Source organism: Nasonia vitripennis, chromosome 1 (genome assembly GCF_009193385.2).
Source record: "Nasonia vitripennis strain AsymCx chromosome 1, Nvit_psr_1.1, whole genome shotgun sequence".
Classification (NCBI taxonomy): Eukaryota; Metazoa; Arthropoda; class Insecta; order Hymenoptera; family Pteromalidae; genus Nasonia; species Nasonia vitripennis.
This window is the reverse complement of record NC_045757.1, coordinates 8057179-8074691: the sequence shown is the minus strand read 5'-3', so window position 1 is coordinate 8074691 and position 17513 is coordinate 8057179. Positions and strand designations below refer to the sequence as shown.

The window sequence follows — 17513 nt, the reverse complement described above, 5'->3', positions numbered from 1 at the left end:
TGAACTTCGGCGAGGGTGTCGCGCGCGTCCGGTACACACAGTCGCTAGCCAAAGGGCATTAAAAAGGATATAGTGCCGGCTGTTACGTAAAACGTAAAAGGCTAAAGGCCGCGCCGATGGCTGCTTTTCCTGGAAGGAGCGCACATAAAACTGCGCGTCCCAATACATCACGCGCTCTCTGAGCGTCGTTTTTCCGAGTCCTCTCGACTCCCCGAGAGAGAGAGAGAGAGAGAGAGAGAGAGAGAAATAAAGAGAAAAAAGGCGAGTGAAAGAGAGCAAGACGCACACACGTGCGCGCGCGCGTGGGGTAGTGGCATCGATCGGCCGAACAATGCATATGGGACAGCCGATGCAGCAGCCCATATTTGCACCGCCGATACAAATGACGCGGCACCTTCTTCTTCCCCCCAGCATCAGAGCATCTTTTCTTACGCACAGTTACGGTCCCCTTTTCCTCGGATTCCACATACCTGACTTGATCCTGCCGGAAAAGCAGATATAGCACAGAGGGGGCTGAGGATTTTCTTCCGCGATCGCGTCGAGCGCGCGCACGCCGAACTTTTCTTCGATCGCGCATATATCGATCACACAATGACTGTGTGCTGCAGCTTCGCGGACTCATTCATCCGTGCGTATACCGTGTGCAGGACGATTCTCGAGAGGAGCCCATGTGTGTGTGTGTTTGCGTGCGCGCGAACAAGAGAAGAACGGGACTCGAGTGGCCGTGTGTTGTCGTTATGCTACGTACTTGGCTGGAGGAGAGAGATGGAGAGAGTAAATGTGTATTTAAGAGTGAGCGCGGTCGCCTGCGCGATCTGGAGGCTCGGGCTTTTATACCCCTCCGATCAGACGGCTGATGCCGTCGTGCGTTAACATCGTATCGGATATTTTGGAAGCAAGGATTGTCGCTGTCGTTTGATAGAGAGAGAGCCCGGATTCGAATAAAAATTGCAACTCAGATCGGACCTATCCTCACCGCAGAGCCTATCAAATCTATATAATGAAGCAAAGTCAGCTGTTGCGTCGCCCCGCATCACCGAATCTCTCTCAGTCAAAGACTTGTCGAATCCGTGATATAACACACAGAACTGCAGCAGACCGATCGTCTCGAGGAGCTCGACACATTGAAAACAGTCAATAGCGCACGCGAGCGGCTCGCGCGCGCGCGCGCGCAAGTAGCAGCTGCGACGCTCTCGAATTTTCACGCGTCACGGGCTCCTCGAGTGCATCGGACTCTCCTCCTTCATCTTCTTCTTCTCTCTGCTCGCGCGTATCGTACAATAGATATAATAGAGGTGCATAAAGGAGCGTCGCTCGACCCCCGCGCATCATTTTAAAATTCATGGCACTACCCTCGCGCGACTATACGTTTCCCTATACTCGTTTTTCAGTCACTCAGTGTGCCGCGTGCCGCTGATTGATCATTCCCTGCGCGCCATCGACGCTATCGCGCAATCGCTATCGGTTCGGACTCTGCATGCTAGTAAACGCGTAGAAGCAATCGCGTTAAAACTCATCGGAGAGAGGGAGGGAGGGAGGAATCAGAAAAGCGGAAAATAAGAGAGAGAAGGGAAAAGGACGCGACACTGACAGCCGGAATAAATATAAAGCCTTGGCAGAGAGCGCTCTTACGCATTGTTGCGGCCTATATCCAGCTCGGCGTCTCCATTATTCGCTCTCTCCTTCGCTCGCCCTTCGCCCCCCTTTATATTATTACTCGCGCGATCGCTGCTCCGTCCTCGGCTCCCGATCTCGGCCCACGAATCTTTCGATTTCACGCCGCCGGAAAATTTCGGTTTCCGGTCCTGCTGGAAGGAGCCGCTGCATTCACGGACTGCAGGATTCGAGGAAGCATCCGAATATGATTGATGTGCATACGCGACTGGTGCGTTGACCTTCGTTTTAAAAATCTTGAAAACCGAGAGAGTAAGAGAAAGAGAGAGAGACAATTCCCCGAGATAGCGAACAGAGACTCGCGTCGCGAAAGACGAAGCTTTAGGGCGTGTGTACGCGGAGCAAGTCCCAGCAGACTGCGGGCTAAAAACTCGCCGCAAGCTATAATTGAAAGGCGTGCGCGCGGGTAGCTCCCGAAAAAAGGGGTATACAATAGCCCTATGCGCGCAGGCCAACGAGCCTGCACGCAAAGCCGCTCTCCGGCGAGGGAAACACGAACGCGCCGTTAGAGAGGCAGAGAGCATCAGAAGCACTTAAGGGTTAAAGCCGCACCGCAATTATAATTGCGGTATTACGAATGTTGGGAGGTCCGGCCAGCGGTGGTAGGGCATGGATTATCTTCATCTCTCCGCTTGACTTTAAGCCTACTAGTGGATGCGAGTCAGGTCTTTCTCTGTCTGGCTCCACAGGGACTTTTCACCAGGTAGCGGTTTTCGCGGAGATCAGACAGGTCGTTTGCATGGGGATGGGGTTTTTTCCCGAGACGAGTCGAGGCGCCGAGGCGCCGCGAGAATTTAGACTGACTATGCTGGCTAGATCTAACCCTTCGATCTGCACGTGTACAGTGTTTGGGTCAGTAGAGTTGACAGCTGCAGACGCGCCGTTTGGGGATTTATACCGCGGGGAGACATCAGGTGGAATTTGGATTCTCCAGAGGGATGAATGCGTAATTAGGAAGCACTTGTTGTTTGTCTGTCATTTATTATTTTACTGCGTGAAATTTTAGTGTGTTTTGTAAACGCGCGAAAAATGTGAGAACCATCAAAATCGATGCCCCATCCATCAAAAAAATCGTTCACCGCACACATGTAGCTGTAGCCATGCTCGACATTCTTCGTTTGCAGAGCATATATTTGGACCCTAGGAAAGTGTTAGGTAAAATGTGATTCAATTCAACCAGTTCAGAACAGCCCAAACGAACTTGCATTTACAGCTGAAAGCAAATTTCCAAAATACAGCCGAATCTCTGCCCATTAGCTCGCACAAGTGAGATCCATAAGTACTCGTAGACCGCTCGCGCGCGTCACGCTGCGAAGGAGACGCGCCGAAGAAAGCGAGTCGGACACGCAAGAGATGTCGATTTTCGATCCAGCTGCAGCATCTCGTCGAGAGAGAGAGAGAGACGAAGGGCCGAGAGAGAAAAAAAATCGTAGGCGTCGCTGCAGAGAGCATAGACAGTACACGCAAAAGGGATGCAGAGAAGAGAGCCGAAAGAGTAATGGCTTCCTTTTGGGCCGTTCTCTAGCTTGCGCTCTGGTTACGCAGTCGATGGACAATGGCCATCATTGCTCGCGGTGAGGTCGCTCGGCGGGGGACGACGACGGCGTCGGCGAAGGCGACACAATTTTTCCCTTCGCTCGGAGGGGACACATGCGCGTTTTTCTCTCTCTCTCTCAACCTATCCCTCCCTTTCTTTTTCCGGCCGCCGCAGAGCCGATCTCTCTTTTCTTCGAGTGCCGCTTATCGGCAGAGTATAGTGTGCAGGCTTCTCGGAAGATGGGACGGAATTTTTTTCTCAAATTTCGCTATTGACGCGCGCGCGCGAGCGCTTGCGGGATGCGTGTATACCGTTATGTAGGTGTATACGGCTGATTTCCAACGGGTTTCGCCCTGAAAACAGACTTGGATCGGTGAGCATATTTCAGTATCACGATAATAAGGTAATCGCAGTGTCAAAATCTTCCAATACACAGTCGAAAACGTTAACGACTCGATCATTCGCAAAGATCGAAAGACAAAGCGATAGCATCTCTCGGGCCATTACGGCCCCTCGAGCCAACTACACAAAAGTCGCATCCTGTATGCGTCGCACGCATTCCCGTGCAGCCCATCGGCGAAAAAAAGGTCCGCAAAGAAAGGAATGCGCGGCTGGAAAACCAGCTCATAATGTGTCCGGCAGTCAGTTACTTATCGCCGGCGGCGAGCTATGTCCTTGTGCAGCCCCTTCTCTCTTTTCACGGTACTTTCTCGGTGGTCGAGTTAGAGGTACAAGGGTTGCAGCCCAGTACGCGCCGGCCAATAAATCAGGCTGCGCTACCGTCTGGTGCGCCGCACGCTTATGTACCCACGCGCACCTCCGAGAACTTCCGAACGGTTTTTCCTTTCTGCGCTTTTTTCTTCCACTCTCCAACGTTAATTTTTGGTTTCTAACAGAGAGGAGACGCTCTCGGATGTGTCGCGAGAGTTTCTTCTCTCTCTCTTTTTTTTTGTTTTCGGACTATAACACGCCGGTTTATTGTGTCGCTCCGGATGCTGGCAAAAACAGCCCTTTATTGAAGTTTTCCTCGAAATTGCTTGGCTGAAAAAATTTAGAAAATTCACTCCTCCGCACATCGCACCGCCGCAAAGCAGACGTACGCATCGTAATACACTCGTGCGCTAATGGAGAGCCTCGCGCGCGACAATGTCCCGGTCTCCGCGCAGGAGCGGCTTCATTGAGAGGTGCCAGCTCGTGAAACGCGATCGGGGATTTCCAGCTCGACGGGGGCGATTCTCTAATCCGCCTACGCGGCTCTCTACACATACTCGCGAGAGAGAGAGAGAGACTGGACAGCGAGAAACCGCAGCGCGTTGACAATAATCGGCCGGGGCTTCCTATCGCGCGTCTTTATTCCCTGCGATGTAGGTGTTTTTTTTTCTTGTTTGATGCGTGTTTTGCCCCCGCGTGGATGCCGATACGCGGGATGCTTCATTAGGCAGCGAGGGTTTTTTTTTTGTGGAGGATTTTTGGTTAGGAGCTCGATCGAGCCTTTTATAAATTCGAAGGCTTATATACCGTACGAGGTACTCGATGCAGGAAAATATCGTAGAAAGACGGTAAACGCAAACGTAAGCAGAAAAAACGCCAGACTCATCAATTTAGTCGCTAATATCTCGCGCTCTCAGCTCTCTTTTTTCATCTCCCGTCATCCCTTTCAATTTCGAGGCGCAAATAAAACTAATTCCCGGCGGGGGGAAAGGCAAACAAACGAGAGAAGCCTCCGCCGTCGCGCCTCTATACACACTACGCTATATCCTCACTCGCAGCTTCCTCTCTCTCTCGCGGATCAAAGGGCTGTCGTCGTCGGCGCAGAGGCGTATTTGCGCGCGCTAACGCCGCCGACGCGATTACGCCTTAAAGGGCTCATCAGTCCAAAAGAAGATTTACGCTCTAAAGGGTTCTTCGTCGTCCTTTTTCTCGCGCTGACGACGCTCTGCTGGCAAAGCAAGGCATTAGGCAATCCGCCGCAGCCGCGGATTAGTCGCTTCGCTAAGGAATGTATTTTTTAAACGTTACATTACGCGCGCGTGTGCCCTGGTAGAAATGTTCAGCAGTTTATCAGCAGGCAATGCCCAGTTCAGATTGAACTGGCCAGTGCATTGAGCAGTGACTCGCCAGTCGCTGTGCCTATTTCGTCAGATTTTTGACACAGTCACTGGCCAAGGACTGGGGAATCAGACTTGAAAATAGAACTAATGACAATTGTGCGTTTCTTACTATTTTTAGCATTGGAAATAAATAAAAATGACTTAGAATCAAAAGAAATAATCAAAGATATGTTTTTTGACGATGTTTCAATGTACACTTTTAGTATAAAAGGTATGTGTTAAAAGGGTCAACCTAACCCTACAGATGCATACACTCATATATGAAAGTATGTACAAGTTTCTGTCAATGTCCAAGTACTATCATTATCATGCTAAATCCATGATATTAAAGTTGAATATCTGTTCTTTTGTGTCAAGACTTGTTAAATTATTTAAAAATTCGCTGCCATGTCAGTTTTTACTTGACTGTCTTAGTTCGGCTTTTCACCTTGAACCTTATGGCTTTGGCGTAAAAAAATACAGGTGGGCTTATACATGAAAGTTGAATTCATATCAGCTAGAATTCAACTCAATATATTGTTCGAACAAAAAAAAAATTCAATTCAACTCAATATATTGTATGAACATGCCAATACAAAATTAAGTTGCTAAATTTCAATGCTCTAGGTATGATAGTTTTCAAATAAGAGCAAAAATAAAACTGTGAAACAAGTAATCGAAACCAATAAAAATTTAATTTTGCTATAATTTGTAAACTATCATAACTAGAGGACTAAAAATTTGCATCTTAATTTGTATTGGCATGTTGAAACAAGATATTTAGTTGAATCCATTCTAGCTGATATGAATTCGTCTTTCATGTATAGACCCACCTGTATATTTTGCCGCCGAAGCCATAGGGTTCAAGATTAGAAGCCGAACCAAGATGTTTAAGTAAAAACTGACATGGCCGTCAGTTTTAAAATAATTTAACAAGTCTTTACACAAAAGAACAGACATCCAACTTTAATATCATGGATTTAGCATGATAATGACAGATTTGGACATTCACAGAACTGGCTCGCATACTGATGAGATAAAAATATCTGTGCAATTCACTTTACAGACCTCATCATTGGTGACTTTGGGCACATAGATGACACTTTTTTATAATTTACACTTAATCAACAATGATTGAGTCAGTGTATACCATATCATTTTTAACATTGACTGAGAATGTGAGAACTGTGTGTGGTGTTATCTGTTATTCTGCTGTGTAGCATAGCAGACAACATATACAACCTGTATACTATATGTGGTATATACTCTTATATGTTTAGGTACTGATTGTGCTGCTATATGAATATAAGTAAGATATAAGCAGACAGCCTGTACCACCTGTAGTATACACTACGTAGCATACTAGGTTAAGTTGTTCCTTTTTGCCACTTTAACACGTACATTTGAAAAATTATCACAACTATTTGGGTAAACGGTAGATTTAAGTAGATTTGTAATTAAAAATAATTATCGTTATTAAATATGTTTTGATTGTTATTATTATACCTGTTTATTCGTATAATAGATTTGTATCAATTATACTTGGCAGTTCATAGCCAGTGACATGTTCTTCATACTGGCCAGTCACTAGTCTGCTCACCAGTTTCGCTGCTCAATTTTCTACCAGGGCGTGTGCTTGTGTATACCTGCGCGCAAAAAGCCAGAAAAAGAGCGGACGACCATAGAGAAAGCCATCAAAGATACGACGCGGCCGATAAGAATCGCGTCGTCGCCGGTGCAGCAGCAGCATCGGAGCGAGACGGCGATGAGGACAGACAGCATTTGTATAGAGAGCCGCAGTCGATTATTGCCGCACGCGACTGTCCGTCGAACGGGAAAAGTGTGCGCATAGGCGGCTTGCGTGCGCCCGCGTATAACGGCCGGCAGCAGAAGCTACAGAAAGGGCATAACTGCATCAGCTGGCGACCCATAAATTTCAGCCCTTTTTCTCGGAGGCAGTGGTCAGTCGACGGAGAATCCGTAATGTATTGCGGCACGCCCGTTAAACTCTTTTCTCCGTTGTAGACTGCGCGCATGGCTCGCTCTTTCTTCTCGCCTGGCTTTTTCTTCTCATTGTTATCCGGGGGATGTGCGACTTTGGCCCTGAATTACTGTGTAACGGATTCACGCTACACTCTGGTCCGGGGCTGGATGTGATTTTTAAGCGACTCTGCGGTCCTATCTTCATCTCAAATTTTAAATTACACAATTCCTAACCGCGCGCAGAACGTCGTAAAGCGCACACGCGCTCGCGAGAGCGGTGAAAAGAGTAAAAATATAAGGGGGAGAAGAAAAGAGTCTCGCTGCAGCAGCATCAGCGCGTGCCGACTCGTTGAATTATGACGGCCGGCTGCAGCTCGGAGAAGAAAAATGTACGAAGGTTACAACCGATCCCTCACTTGATTCCGACTCCCGTGTGTGTGTGTGTGTATCCCTCCTACGAACGTTTTGACTCGCGCGCGGGTTAAACGACTCGAGCTTTTCCCGAAAACAGACGGCGTTTTAAACTCGAGCTTTTACGTATTATGATGATCGATGCAGCGCGATTATTTGTTTTTTAGAGGCTCCGCCGCTGCGGATTAAATTTATTACTATATCGGCGGGAATCGAAAGCCCGATAATCCCAGGGCAAATATGTTTGCCCAAAGTGTTTTGTACACGAAAAAAAATGCCGAGGCGACGACGCTTTACGACACGAGATTATATAATACGCTGAGAGAGAGAGAGAGAGAGAGAGAGTTTCAAGTTCACGCGCGGCGTTCTCGGGTCCATTATACGCTCTTCCTTATCCGTTCAAATATTTTCCTCTCGATAAGCCGGGGCAAAGATGCACCGAATTCCACCAACCGCTCGTGAGAGTTCCGAAAATTCGACCGCTATACACATCGCGCATTCGTCAAACGGAGTAGGGAGTGACAATCTCGTCAAGTTTATATTTACAGCTAGATTCGATTCAGCCTATATTTGTTTCCCTTTCGGTTAATTGCGCTGACGGCTATTTCGAGAACATTCGACTCCCGATTCTATACCCTTCCGTACTTTAAGAGACGCGTCGGTGAGTGGATATATAAGCATCGCAGCGACAAATATCCCCGGCGCGGAGTGGCTTAAGCGAACGGCGCGTCCATTATCAATTCCGGAGAGATGAGTCTGTATAAGAGAGTTAAAACCGAGCAGCCGGAGAATCGTCACGAACTCGGGATTTTCGGGATTTCTCGGATTTTTTTCTTGCCATGGGACGGCTTAGCGTAATGTATACGCCCTGTCTACCGGGTTGCGATTTACCCCCGACGCGTTCGAACCGTCGAACGATGCATGAAGATATCAGCACAGCCGACAAGACCGATTAGCCGATTGGGCTCTTCGAAATTCTCCCGCACACGACGCGGCACTGGTGAAAACGACGTCGTTCGCCGCGGCGAGGAAAGCTACCACATGATGCATATAGCAGTTCTAATACGTCGGCCGACGTCTAGGAGGAAAAGGATAATTATCGCAGAGCGAGAGAGGGATGCGCGCAGCTGGGCGCACACGCGACCACTCCACCTGTCCATTTATAATTCTAATCTCTCTCTCTCTCTCTGCCGCTCGGATGCGCTTTTAGAGGAGAAAAACTCTTTTTACCAAGGGGAAAACACGGCGTATTAAGAAGCGAGATTCGAGATATGCCGGTCGAGGCCTAATTTCATAAGTGGCCGGCCCGCGCGCCGTTTCACTTGTCATCGTGACCCGACGAACGCGCGCGTAACTCTATTTATTTTTTTTTTTTACTTTTCGGTTTTCTTCCATAGTTTTCGACGAAAACCTTCACGAGTATAGAACATTGTAGATCGAAAAAGTGAAAGTGCGTGGTTCTTTGGAAAAAAAGGAAAAACCCGCGCCGCGTTTCCTCGCGGGGCTATAGCGGCCGCTGTATACACTCGGACATCCTCTGCCGTGTCGATCGGTATCTCGTTTACGCGCTCGCATGGCTCTCAGCTGTCGCATTTCATTAACGAGAAGAAGCCGCTAGCTCTGCTCTCTGGAAAGCTCGTAAAAATAATTTACGCCTACGACGCGACGACGAAGTGCGCGCGCGTGCCGCCTTCTCTCTCTCTCTCTCCAGCTCGTGTGTGTGTGTGTGTGTGTGTGTGTGCCGTAATGTCTCGGGGCGGATAAAGCTCTTCGGCCCTTTTGTCTCTCGGATATGGCTTGTATTTTATTTGTTTACTTCGAGTATACGGCTCTCTACTGTGTGACGCGATTTTTAAAAGCTCGTTTGTTTTGCTTTTATATACGAGAGGTGAAATTGTCGATGCAGCGGGCGTTTTTGAAGTAAAAACTTTATAACGAATTTTCCTACATTTTTTTGTGTATATCGTATAAAAAAAATGTCAGAAGGTCGGCAACGGAAGCCGTCAATATCGACTCTGTCATGTTCGACGCGCGATAACCGATCGAAGCGTTCCAAACAGATAGATGCAGCATATCGGCTAATTGTATCGGCGACGCGCGACACGTGCCGGACAAGAAAGAGAAAGCTCTCTCTCTCTCTCTCTCGTCGAAGGGACGACTTTTTGTCCGTCGCGCTATACACAGACGCGTTGAAAAAAGGGCATCTGCGCAAAAGCGCCGCGCGCACAGCTGCCGGCCAGTGTTCTAATCAATGATAAATAATGGGACAGGGGCCGGCCGTTAATTAGATTAGAGCCATACAGGCATCGGTTCGTTCATTTCTCTTTGTTTTCAGCTCGAGAGCGAGCACTCACTGCGCATCTCGTGAGTACGTAACGTCCATTATACAGAGCATAAAGTGAGACGTCCACGTCTCCGAGTGGAAAAGGATTAGGGCTAATACGATCCTTATCGATCTCATCTCCGGAGCAAATTTATATACCTGCCCGCGGCAAATCGAGCATCATCGAAAACAGATCAATTTTCTCTCGCTTATACTTAGGAATGCCGGCGGAGCCTCGGGAGATCCTAATCTAAATCTACACACACACACACTCGCGCACGGTCCAGCGAAGCCCGACAATACCGCAATCCTTTCGCCTCCGGGAGCCTACTGCATACGCCGCGTTTTTTTCTTCTCCCATCCTTCTTCCTGCGGGGGAACGCGTCCATTGGCGAGCGCTCAGCCGCATGATCGGCCGGGAAAACTGCCGTGAGCGTCTTCGTGGAAAACTCCTTTTAAGCTGCCGGGAAAGCGTTATGGGAATTTTTTATTTCTTCTTTCTCTCCTGCGATGCAAGAGCGAGAGAGTTGGAGAAAAAGTAGTGCAGTTCGCGTGGGAGGCCTTGCCACTCAGAGCAAGCCTCTATAGAGGCTTGAGTGTGGAGGTATACGCTAATGGAGGGAGTTTATGTGCCGTCGGAGTGTGTTTTTTTTCTTCCTCTTCGCTCGCGGTGTTTGTTTGCGCGCGGGCTTTTTTTTTGTGCATCGCGAGACGGCCTTTATTCCCTTTTTACCGAGTGGATTTTCATTTTCTTTTAATATTCAACGCGGGCATTTTTTTCCCATTGTGGGAGCTTGTTTATAGAGATTCGCTCGGTGGCGTTGACCCGGTGGGAAATGAGCCGTTTTGTGAGCAAATATGATCCGTGTATCGACAATAGGTATATCAATAACTCATAAATCACGCGCCGATTCAAGCTCTCGAAAAGCCCGCTGGCAGATGGAAAATATGTTAATCACGTGTAAAAGGCTGCAGCTAAATTCCTAAACGTCCCTCAACACCCCACACATGTGCGCGCGCGGCTCCGACCAACCCCTTTCTTCCTATAGGTGAGCCATCTATTCCTCAATCCTTTTTTTTCCTCTGGTTTTTCCCGACCCTCGTTCGTTTTACGTTCGCTGCCGAAACCATTAGCCAGACACGTGGAGAGGGAAAAAAAAGGACGAGTGAAAAAGTCATCAAGTGTCGGCATCCATATACGAGGGAAGGGTTGCGATGATTTAATACACGGCTTCGGCCGTTTGTTTTTTCTTCGAAGATCCTCGGGGATCAAGATTGTGGAGTAGGTGGAAAATGAGATAATATGGGATTATTATATAGTTCGGCGATTGAAAACTGTTTTACTTCTACTTAGCGTGTAACAGACAAAATTTTTATAAATCATCATTTACATACTTACATTCAAGGAATTAGCAACTATACAATCCGCAACAGAGTACGAAGCGAAATTCTCGTATCAATATAATAAAATAACACGCCCCGATCCAAGCGGCGCCGCAGCGCGACCGCAAAGCTCCGGGCGATGAAATCCCCCGAAAATGAAAATTATAACTCGAAGGTCGCCTCCCCCCCCCCCTATCCACGTATAGATGGCAGCCGTGGCGGCCGTAAAATCTATTTATTTAAGCCGGCGCGTGTGTATCTGGCGCGTAAAGGGAGGGGGATAATGAAGGGCCCGAAAAAAAGACCATTAGCCCGGTCTTTACGTGTATTATGTGCGAAGAAGCGCCGCTCTCTATCGTATATAGCCCTGCGCGTATATCGTACACACACACACACACACACACACGGAGCACATGCGGCACGCTTGGGCTACTCGGGAAAAAAGAGTATTAATCAAGCGCCACCTTTCGAGCGGAGGAGAGCCAGAGCGAGCCGAAACTGGCCATCAGGTTCCCGCGCGCACGCGTGTATTTATAGTGATAGATGAGGGCAGCTACGGTATTACCGCAGTTTAGGCTATACCTTTCGGGGACGTAACCCTAATTTTCGGGACAGTCTCGCACTTTTCAGCGCCGCGCGCTGGAAAAGTTTCCTCCTGTACGTGTGTGTGGGTATATACCTATACTCGTATACAGAGATGATTACTTATTCAGCGTCGCGGAGAGATCAGAGAATTGCGGCGAACGATGAAACGGTAATGTAGGATCGAACAAAGCTCGCTCGCGCGAGCGAGGGAAGCGCGTGTACGCGGCTATTACCCGGCGCAATCGTTTCTCCTATACACATGTATAGGTATATCAGATGCGTGTACAGCGCTCGGGGTAGGTAGCTCGCGGAGCGTAATTACATAGCGCGCGAGCACTCTTTTTTCTTCGTATATTACACACGCGACGCCGCAAAAGGGGCATCCCCGGCGATCGGCCGTCAATATATACCGACGACGATTATTTCCTTCCGCGGCGGCGGGCTTCGTTATTTCTCGGAATCGAACGGGAAAAAGGGAGCATATCAGTTTCTTATTATATTGCGATCGGGTGATAGAACGGTTTTTTATTGCGAGACACCGTTAAGACGATTTTCAGAGGATTTTCTTTCTTGGCCAGGTGGCCATGTTGACCGCGACGATTTCGAGCTTGTCGCTGTGAATCATAAACGATCGATTAATTTATAGGTCTGATTTGAATTTTATCGGTCCAACTTACGTCGCCGAGGAACGTGGGTGGCGTTGAACCGGGTCACATGAACACGTGATCGAACAGCTTTGCTTTTGGATTAAATACGTGAAAATTGTTCTGACACTTTTTGCTCGATGCGACGGTTACTCGGCTAGTTTGCATGATCCTTGGTACACGATTTGTATTTATCGCACCCCAGCCGGCCAATATGGTCTCGGTGCCCGCTATCTGTTCTTCCGTCAGAGCTGACAAAGTGCCTGGCTTTATGCCTCTCACTGGGCTGCTCAGCTGATATTGGTTATGAACGTTCTCAAAGGGTATGAAAAAGCTTATCGCATCGCATTACCTTCAAAACCGCCACATCGTATTCCTCCGATATGTACCTCAGAAGTTCTTTGCCATATTTCAGGGCCCACTCTTTGTAAGTGATCCAGGAACCGATTTCGACTCTTCTGCCGCCCTGTAACAAATCGTGCGTACCAGCAAGTACAAAGAGGTCGCGATCGTTGTAATCGAGTAGACCCCCGACGTCGTCTTCCAAACAGTGCTCAGCTGTTAGGACGTGCCGATCACTGATCAGCGGATCAAGGAACAACATTTTTTCTATATAAAAATTTATTGAATCCTGTAGAAATAGTGTATTACAAAAGGCAATATCCTTTCAGGCAGTTTTAAGAGCGTCATTGATGAAACTTCTGTAATAATCGACACTGGCGTGCACGTTCATCACATCCGGCTGTTGCTCGGGCCTATACTTCTCTGGGCAAGAGGAATCGTTGACTCCGATGATTTCGAGCTTGTCGTTGAACAGCGGACCACCGCTGTCCCCCTAAAGCACACACATCCAGCACAATTAAACCTAATTTCCATACATCAGAAATATAAATAAAACCACGCGGATACTTACGCCTTGGATAAGTGCGTAGGGTGTCGCGGCCGTGCACAGGTACAGCTTCGAAGGAAGGATAACCCTTGCGCCCTGAACCTTTTGGATTCTCTCAATGCACTCGGCGCTCGGTACCACTCTAACTCGAGCCGTTTGCATGAATCTCGGAATGTCACCCGAATTCGACACACCCCATCCTGCCACTATGGCTTCGGTGTTTTTCAGTTTGAAATTTTTCAGGTTCGACAGAACCGCCGGATTTATCCCTTTGACTTCTGTGCTCAGCTGAAATATGGCTATTAATATAGGATAGTAACTAAATTCTTTAAGAAATCTATAGTCGCTGCCTTACCGTCAACACGGCGATGTCGTTGTTCGCGAACTCGGAGGTGTATCCATTCTTATCAGCCCAGTCGTCGTAGGTCAGCCAAGATTTGATGCCGATTTTTTGGCCCTTCAACAGATCGAACGATCCGACCAATACGTGGATGTCTTTGTACTCGAGGTCCTCCACGCAGTGCTCGGACGTCAACACGTGTCGATTACTGATGAGGGCTCCTGTGCAGAAGTGCTTTATCTGGTCGGGGTCTCTGTTGTCGCCTATCGATACGACGAACGGGTACTTGTTCTCCTTCAATTGTTGGACATTGACGCCGACTGATGGCTCGGCGTGCGATAGTTTGTCTATGAAATTAATTTTTTGTATTAGACAAAAATAAATTTTACCTGTTTTTTCATACTCACAGATCAGCAGGCATTGGAGAAGGAGTATGTTGAATGTGTGGCGCATGTTGCTGCAGACAGTCGCGGGGAATCGTAGCGAATATCGGATGAGCGCGACTCTTAAAAGGCCGCGTATGATGCAATCACGTTATGCGCGGCACGCAAAGGTGATAAAAAAATTTTACGACAGCTTTGAAAAAATTTACCAATATTCATCGCCAGAATGTCTCCATAATTCTTATAGAAAAACTATCCGAAACGAGAAAATTTACACCAAAAACAATGTCAAGCGCTTATCTTATCAGGCGATTATTGAAAAACGCCAGCAAACGTTCAACAAAAACATAAGGCGTGAGCTCGCATCGTTACAAGCGGCCTTGAAACGCGCAATTTTTCATCCTTCTCGTCTCTAATGAGTCCGGTCAAGCCTCAACAACATAACGACAGACAACGAGCTACATGTGTATTATACGCGCGTGTCGTTCGCGTGCGCGCGTGTACTTGAAAAATTAGGGGAGGATATTTCTGCGAGAGTGTAGAGCTCGTCGACGCACATGTCGCGGAACGTGCCAGACGCCTAAATTGCAAAGTCTGCCTTCGACGGATTCAAGGTCTCTCTCTCTCTCGTTGGCTTTCATTCTGCCTCTTCTTCTTCTTCCGACTAATACCACGGCTATACTCGTTCGGTCGTCGCGTCGGAGAGCAAAAGGAGGCGGAGAGCCAAGTATCAATTTGCCTCTTTACAAGCGACAACAGGTGGAATTCAGTGCGTGCATGGCCCGCTCACCCACTTATATGTATATATATATATATATGTGTAAGGGTATAACGGTCGTACTGCTGTTGCCGCTGTCAATTTTTTACCCCATTGACCGCGTAAACGGTTCGCGTCTGTGTGTATTATACATCGTCGTTGCGCGGAGAACGAAAGTGTAAAAGTGCGCAACGGTGCTTGTCGGTTAGTAGTCGTGTGTACTTTTTTCGCAGAATCTCGAAAACCTCACCAAAAGCTCCCATAATACTCGCTCAGTCAGTCCAGTGTGCAGAACAAGTGAAAAGTCAAAGAATCACACATGGGGCCGCAGCTCTCCGGACTTTTCCCCCGCTCCCCCGCTACGTTATCGCTTCCGCATGTTCTCGCTCTCTTCTTCCTCTCCAGCTCTTTGCACCGCAGTAGCGCATGGCTTCTTTCATCTCCTTTCTTTCTCTCGTCTCCGCGGGGTATGGTCCCTTTTCTTTTTTTTTCGCTCGCAGCTCTGCGATGCATCGGAGAGAAAGGAGAGCTCTCGCGTTACGTCGCGTTGCGCGCAGGGAAATTAGGCCCCGCACACGCTCTCGGGTTTCCCGGCACGCCGCATCCGGAGAGTAAAAGCGGCGAGTGCTTTTCAGGCTGTTTTTTTCTCCCTCCCTCAGCACAGTTTTACCGAGGCTTTTCAGCGCGATTTCGAAAATCCGTTGGCAACGCTTTTAAATATTTTTTTCGCGCTGTGCTTTGCCGGACACGCGCATGACGCGCAATCTGTAATCGCGATCGGATGCGCGCCAAATCCCTTCCGATCGGGCCACTCACTGGCCGCATCTTTCTCCCTTTTCAGTGTGCGCACGCAACAGCGGCGGCGCTTTTCCATCCTGTAAGCAGATGCGCCCCAAGAACTGCATCGCGGCAGGAGATACAAGAGAGAGAGAGAGAGAGAGAGAGAGAGATTCCAGGCCGCGATATCCCGGCAATTCTGCCAAAGAGAGCGTGTCCGGGACCTTGACAAAGCCCGTCAGAAGCTCCACTCCTGCACAATGCGCATATTGCGGAATTCAGCGTCGATCGTCTTTCCTCCTTTTATTTTTTATGCGCCCTCCCCCTACACGTATACCCTCTTCGATCCTTTATTTTTCCCGATACACACTGCATCGGATCAGGCAAGACGAAGGAGAAGAAAAACAGGCGCTCGCAGCGCCGAGTATTTTTTTTCCATCCCTCGTGCACTCGCTGCAGGAGCCCTTGTATGGAAAAACCCTTCGTCCAGTGTTTCTTTCTTTCTTTCTTTCTTCTTCCTTGCGCGCTCCGCTTTCCTTTTTGGCTATTCTCCTCCGCGCTTCCATTTCCCCCCTAATCGGCCCTTTTTTCCCCCGTTGCATATGCAGCGAGCTCTGATTTTCCTGCGCGGCGCACAATGCAGGCATATACCTGTTTTCCCTACATATGCGCGCATCTGCTTTCTCGAGAAGCCTATCCTGTTACGGTCAATGTATCGGTTATTTTATATCGAAGGAAAAGCGATTTTCGCTAATTCCAAGCGACTCTGTAAACTGAGCGAAGGGAGTGAGAACCAGGCGCGCGCACGAGCACGTTATAAAGCCTCATCGCAGGCCGCCTCGAGGAACTTTCTTATTACACGACTCTAAAATGTTCTTAGGCAATATTGCACAACACCGACCTTTCTCTCCCCCTTCTCAAAGGGCCGAGCCCGACCCTATATATATATATATGCACTATAACACGCTGACGCAACGGAAACAATCGAAGGTCGGCCGCGCGCATATTCGCATAGACCCCCATACCTATCTCTATCTCCTTTCTCTATAGCCGTCGTCGTCGTCGTCGTCGTCGTCGTCGTCGTCGCCGTCGTCGCTGTCCCATAAAGCCATTGAGAGAGTATAGCTACGTATACGCGTTGTGCTCCAGTTTCGGTCAGAATTGCGCGTAGCGGGGAGAGATTTACTGCTGCAGGGGCCCTTACCTGCAGCCGGGTGTAGAGAGATGCGAGGCGCTGCTCCAGAATTGCATAAACCTCGACGCAGTCCGTTGTAAATCACGCCCCCGGCGAGCCTTCGCTAAGATTGTGCAACATCGTAAAGAGACGCAAGGGCTGTGCTCGAACGGTATAACATTCACTCGGCTCCGAGCGGAGAAGACAATGCGCGTTGCGTCGTAGACGCGTCGCACGGACTTACCTTACCTCCGACGAAGTTTAGCTCTTGTTTTTGCCAGCCTACGCGTGTATAATCTTGTATTCATTGCAAAGGGTTGAGACAGTAAATTTCGGAAGTTTACCACTGCGCTGAATCTTAGGTCTATCTTGGGCTGTATTTTACGGCGGCATTCGTCGTGCAATAACGAGACGGAGCTCGGAATCCTATTTTCGGCGAAAACGCATTAAAGTATTTCCCAGCCCGCAGTAGTCGTCTGTCGTTCTCGTTGCGTCTGTCGGTTCGCGCAAAAGTAATTATCGGGCTTAAAAGTATAGTCGCCTCTCGCTCTCTTTCTCTGCGC

General features: G+C 48.5%; 2 protein-coding genes across 2 annotated transcripts; both read right to left on the bottom strand.

The window, feature by feature from the left end:
- Positions 1-12539: 12539 nt before the first annotated feature.
- On the bottom strand, positions 12540-13234 carry LOC116416710 (testisin-like). The gene is made up of 3 exons (XM_031925926.2): positions 12983-13234; positions 12701-12924; positions 12540-12600 (listed from the first exon to the last, which is right to left on the bottom strand). Exons 1-3 carry the CDS (start codon positions 13232-13234, stop codon positions 12540-12542), a joined length of 537 nt encoding a protein of 178 aa, XP_031781786.2.
- Positions 13235-13297: 63 nt separating this feature from the next.
- hmm536144 (serine protease) lies at positions 13298-14312 on the bottom strand. Its single transcript, NM_001170877.1, has 4 exons — positions 14267-14312; positions 13875-14206; positions 13544-13807; positions 13298-13465 (listed from the first exon to the last, which is right to left on the bottom strand). Exons 1-4 carry the CDS (start codon positions 14310-14312, stop codon positions 13298-13300), a joined length of 810 nt encoding a protein of 269 aa, NP_001164348.1.
- Between the last annotated feature and the right edge of the window lie 3201 nt (positions 14313-17513).

Excerpts from the sequence above, each read along its gene's own strand:
- hmm536144 (NM_001170877.1), bottom strand. The coding sequence starts at position 14,312 with ATGCGCCACACATTCAACATACTCCTTCTCCAATGCCTGCTGATCT. Across the intron at positions 14,207-14,266 it reads TCTCCAATGCCTGCTGATCT|ACAAACTATCGCACGCCGAG; the intron begins GTGAGTATGAAA and ends TTAATTTCATAG. Across the intron at positions 13,466-13,543 it reads CCTACGCACTTATCCAAGGC|GGGGACAGCGGTGGTCCGCT; the intron begins GTAAGTATCCGC and ends TGTGTGCTTTAG.
- LOC116416710 (XM_031925926.2), bottom strand. The coding sequence starts at position 13,234 with ATGTTGTTCCTTGATCCGCTGATCAGTGATCGGCACGTCCTAACAGCT. Across the intron at positions 12,925-12,982 it reads ACGATGTGGCGGTTTTGAAG|CTGAGCAGCCCAGTGAGAGG; the intron begins GTAATGCGATGC and ends AACCAATATCAG. Across the intron at positions 12,601-12,700 it reads CTGTTCGATCACGTGTTCAT|CGACAAGCTCGAAATCGTCG; the intron begins GTGACCCGGTTC and ends TATGATTCACAG.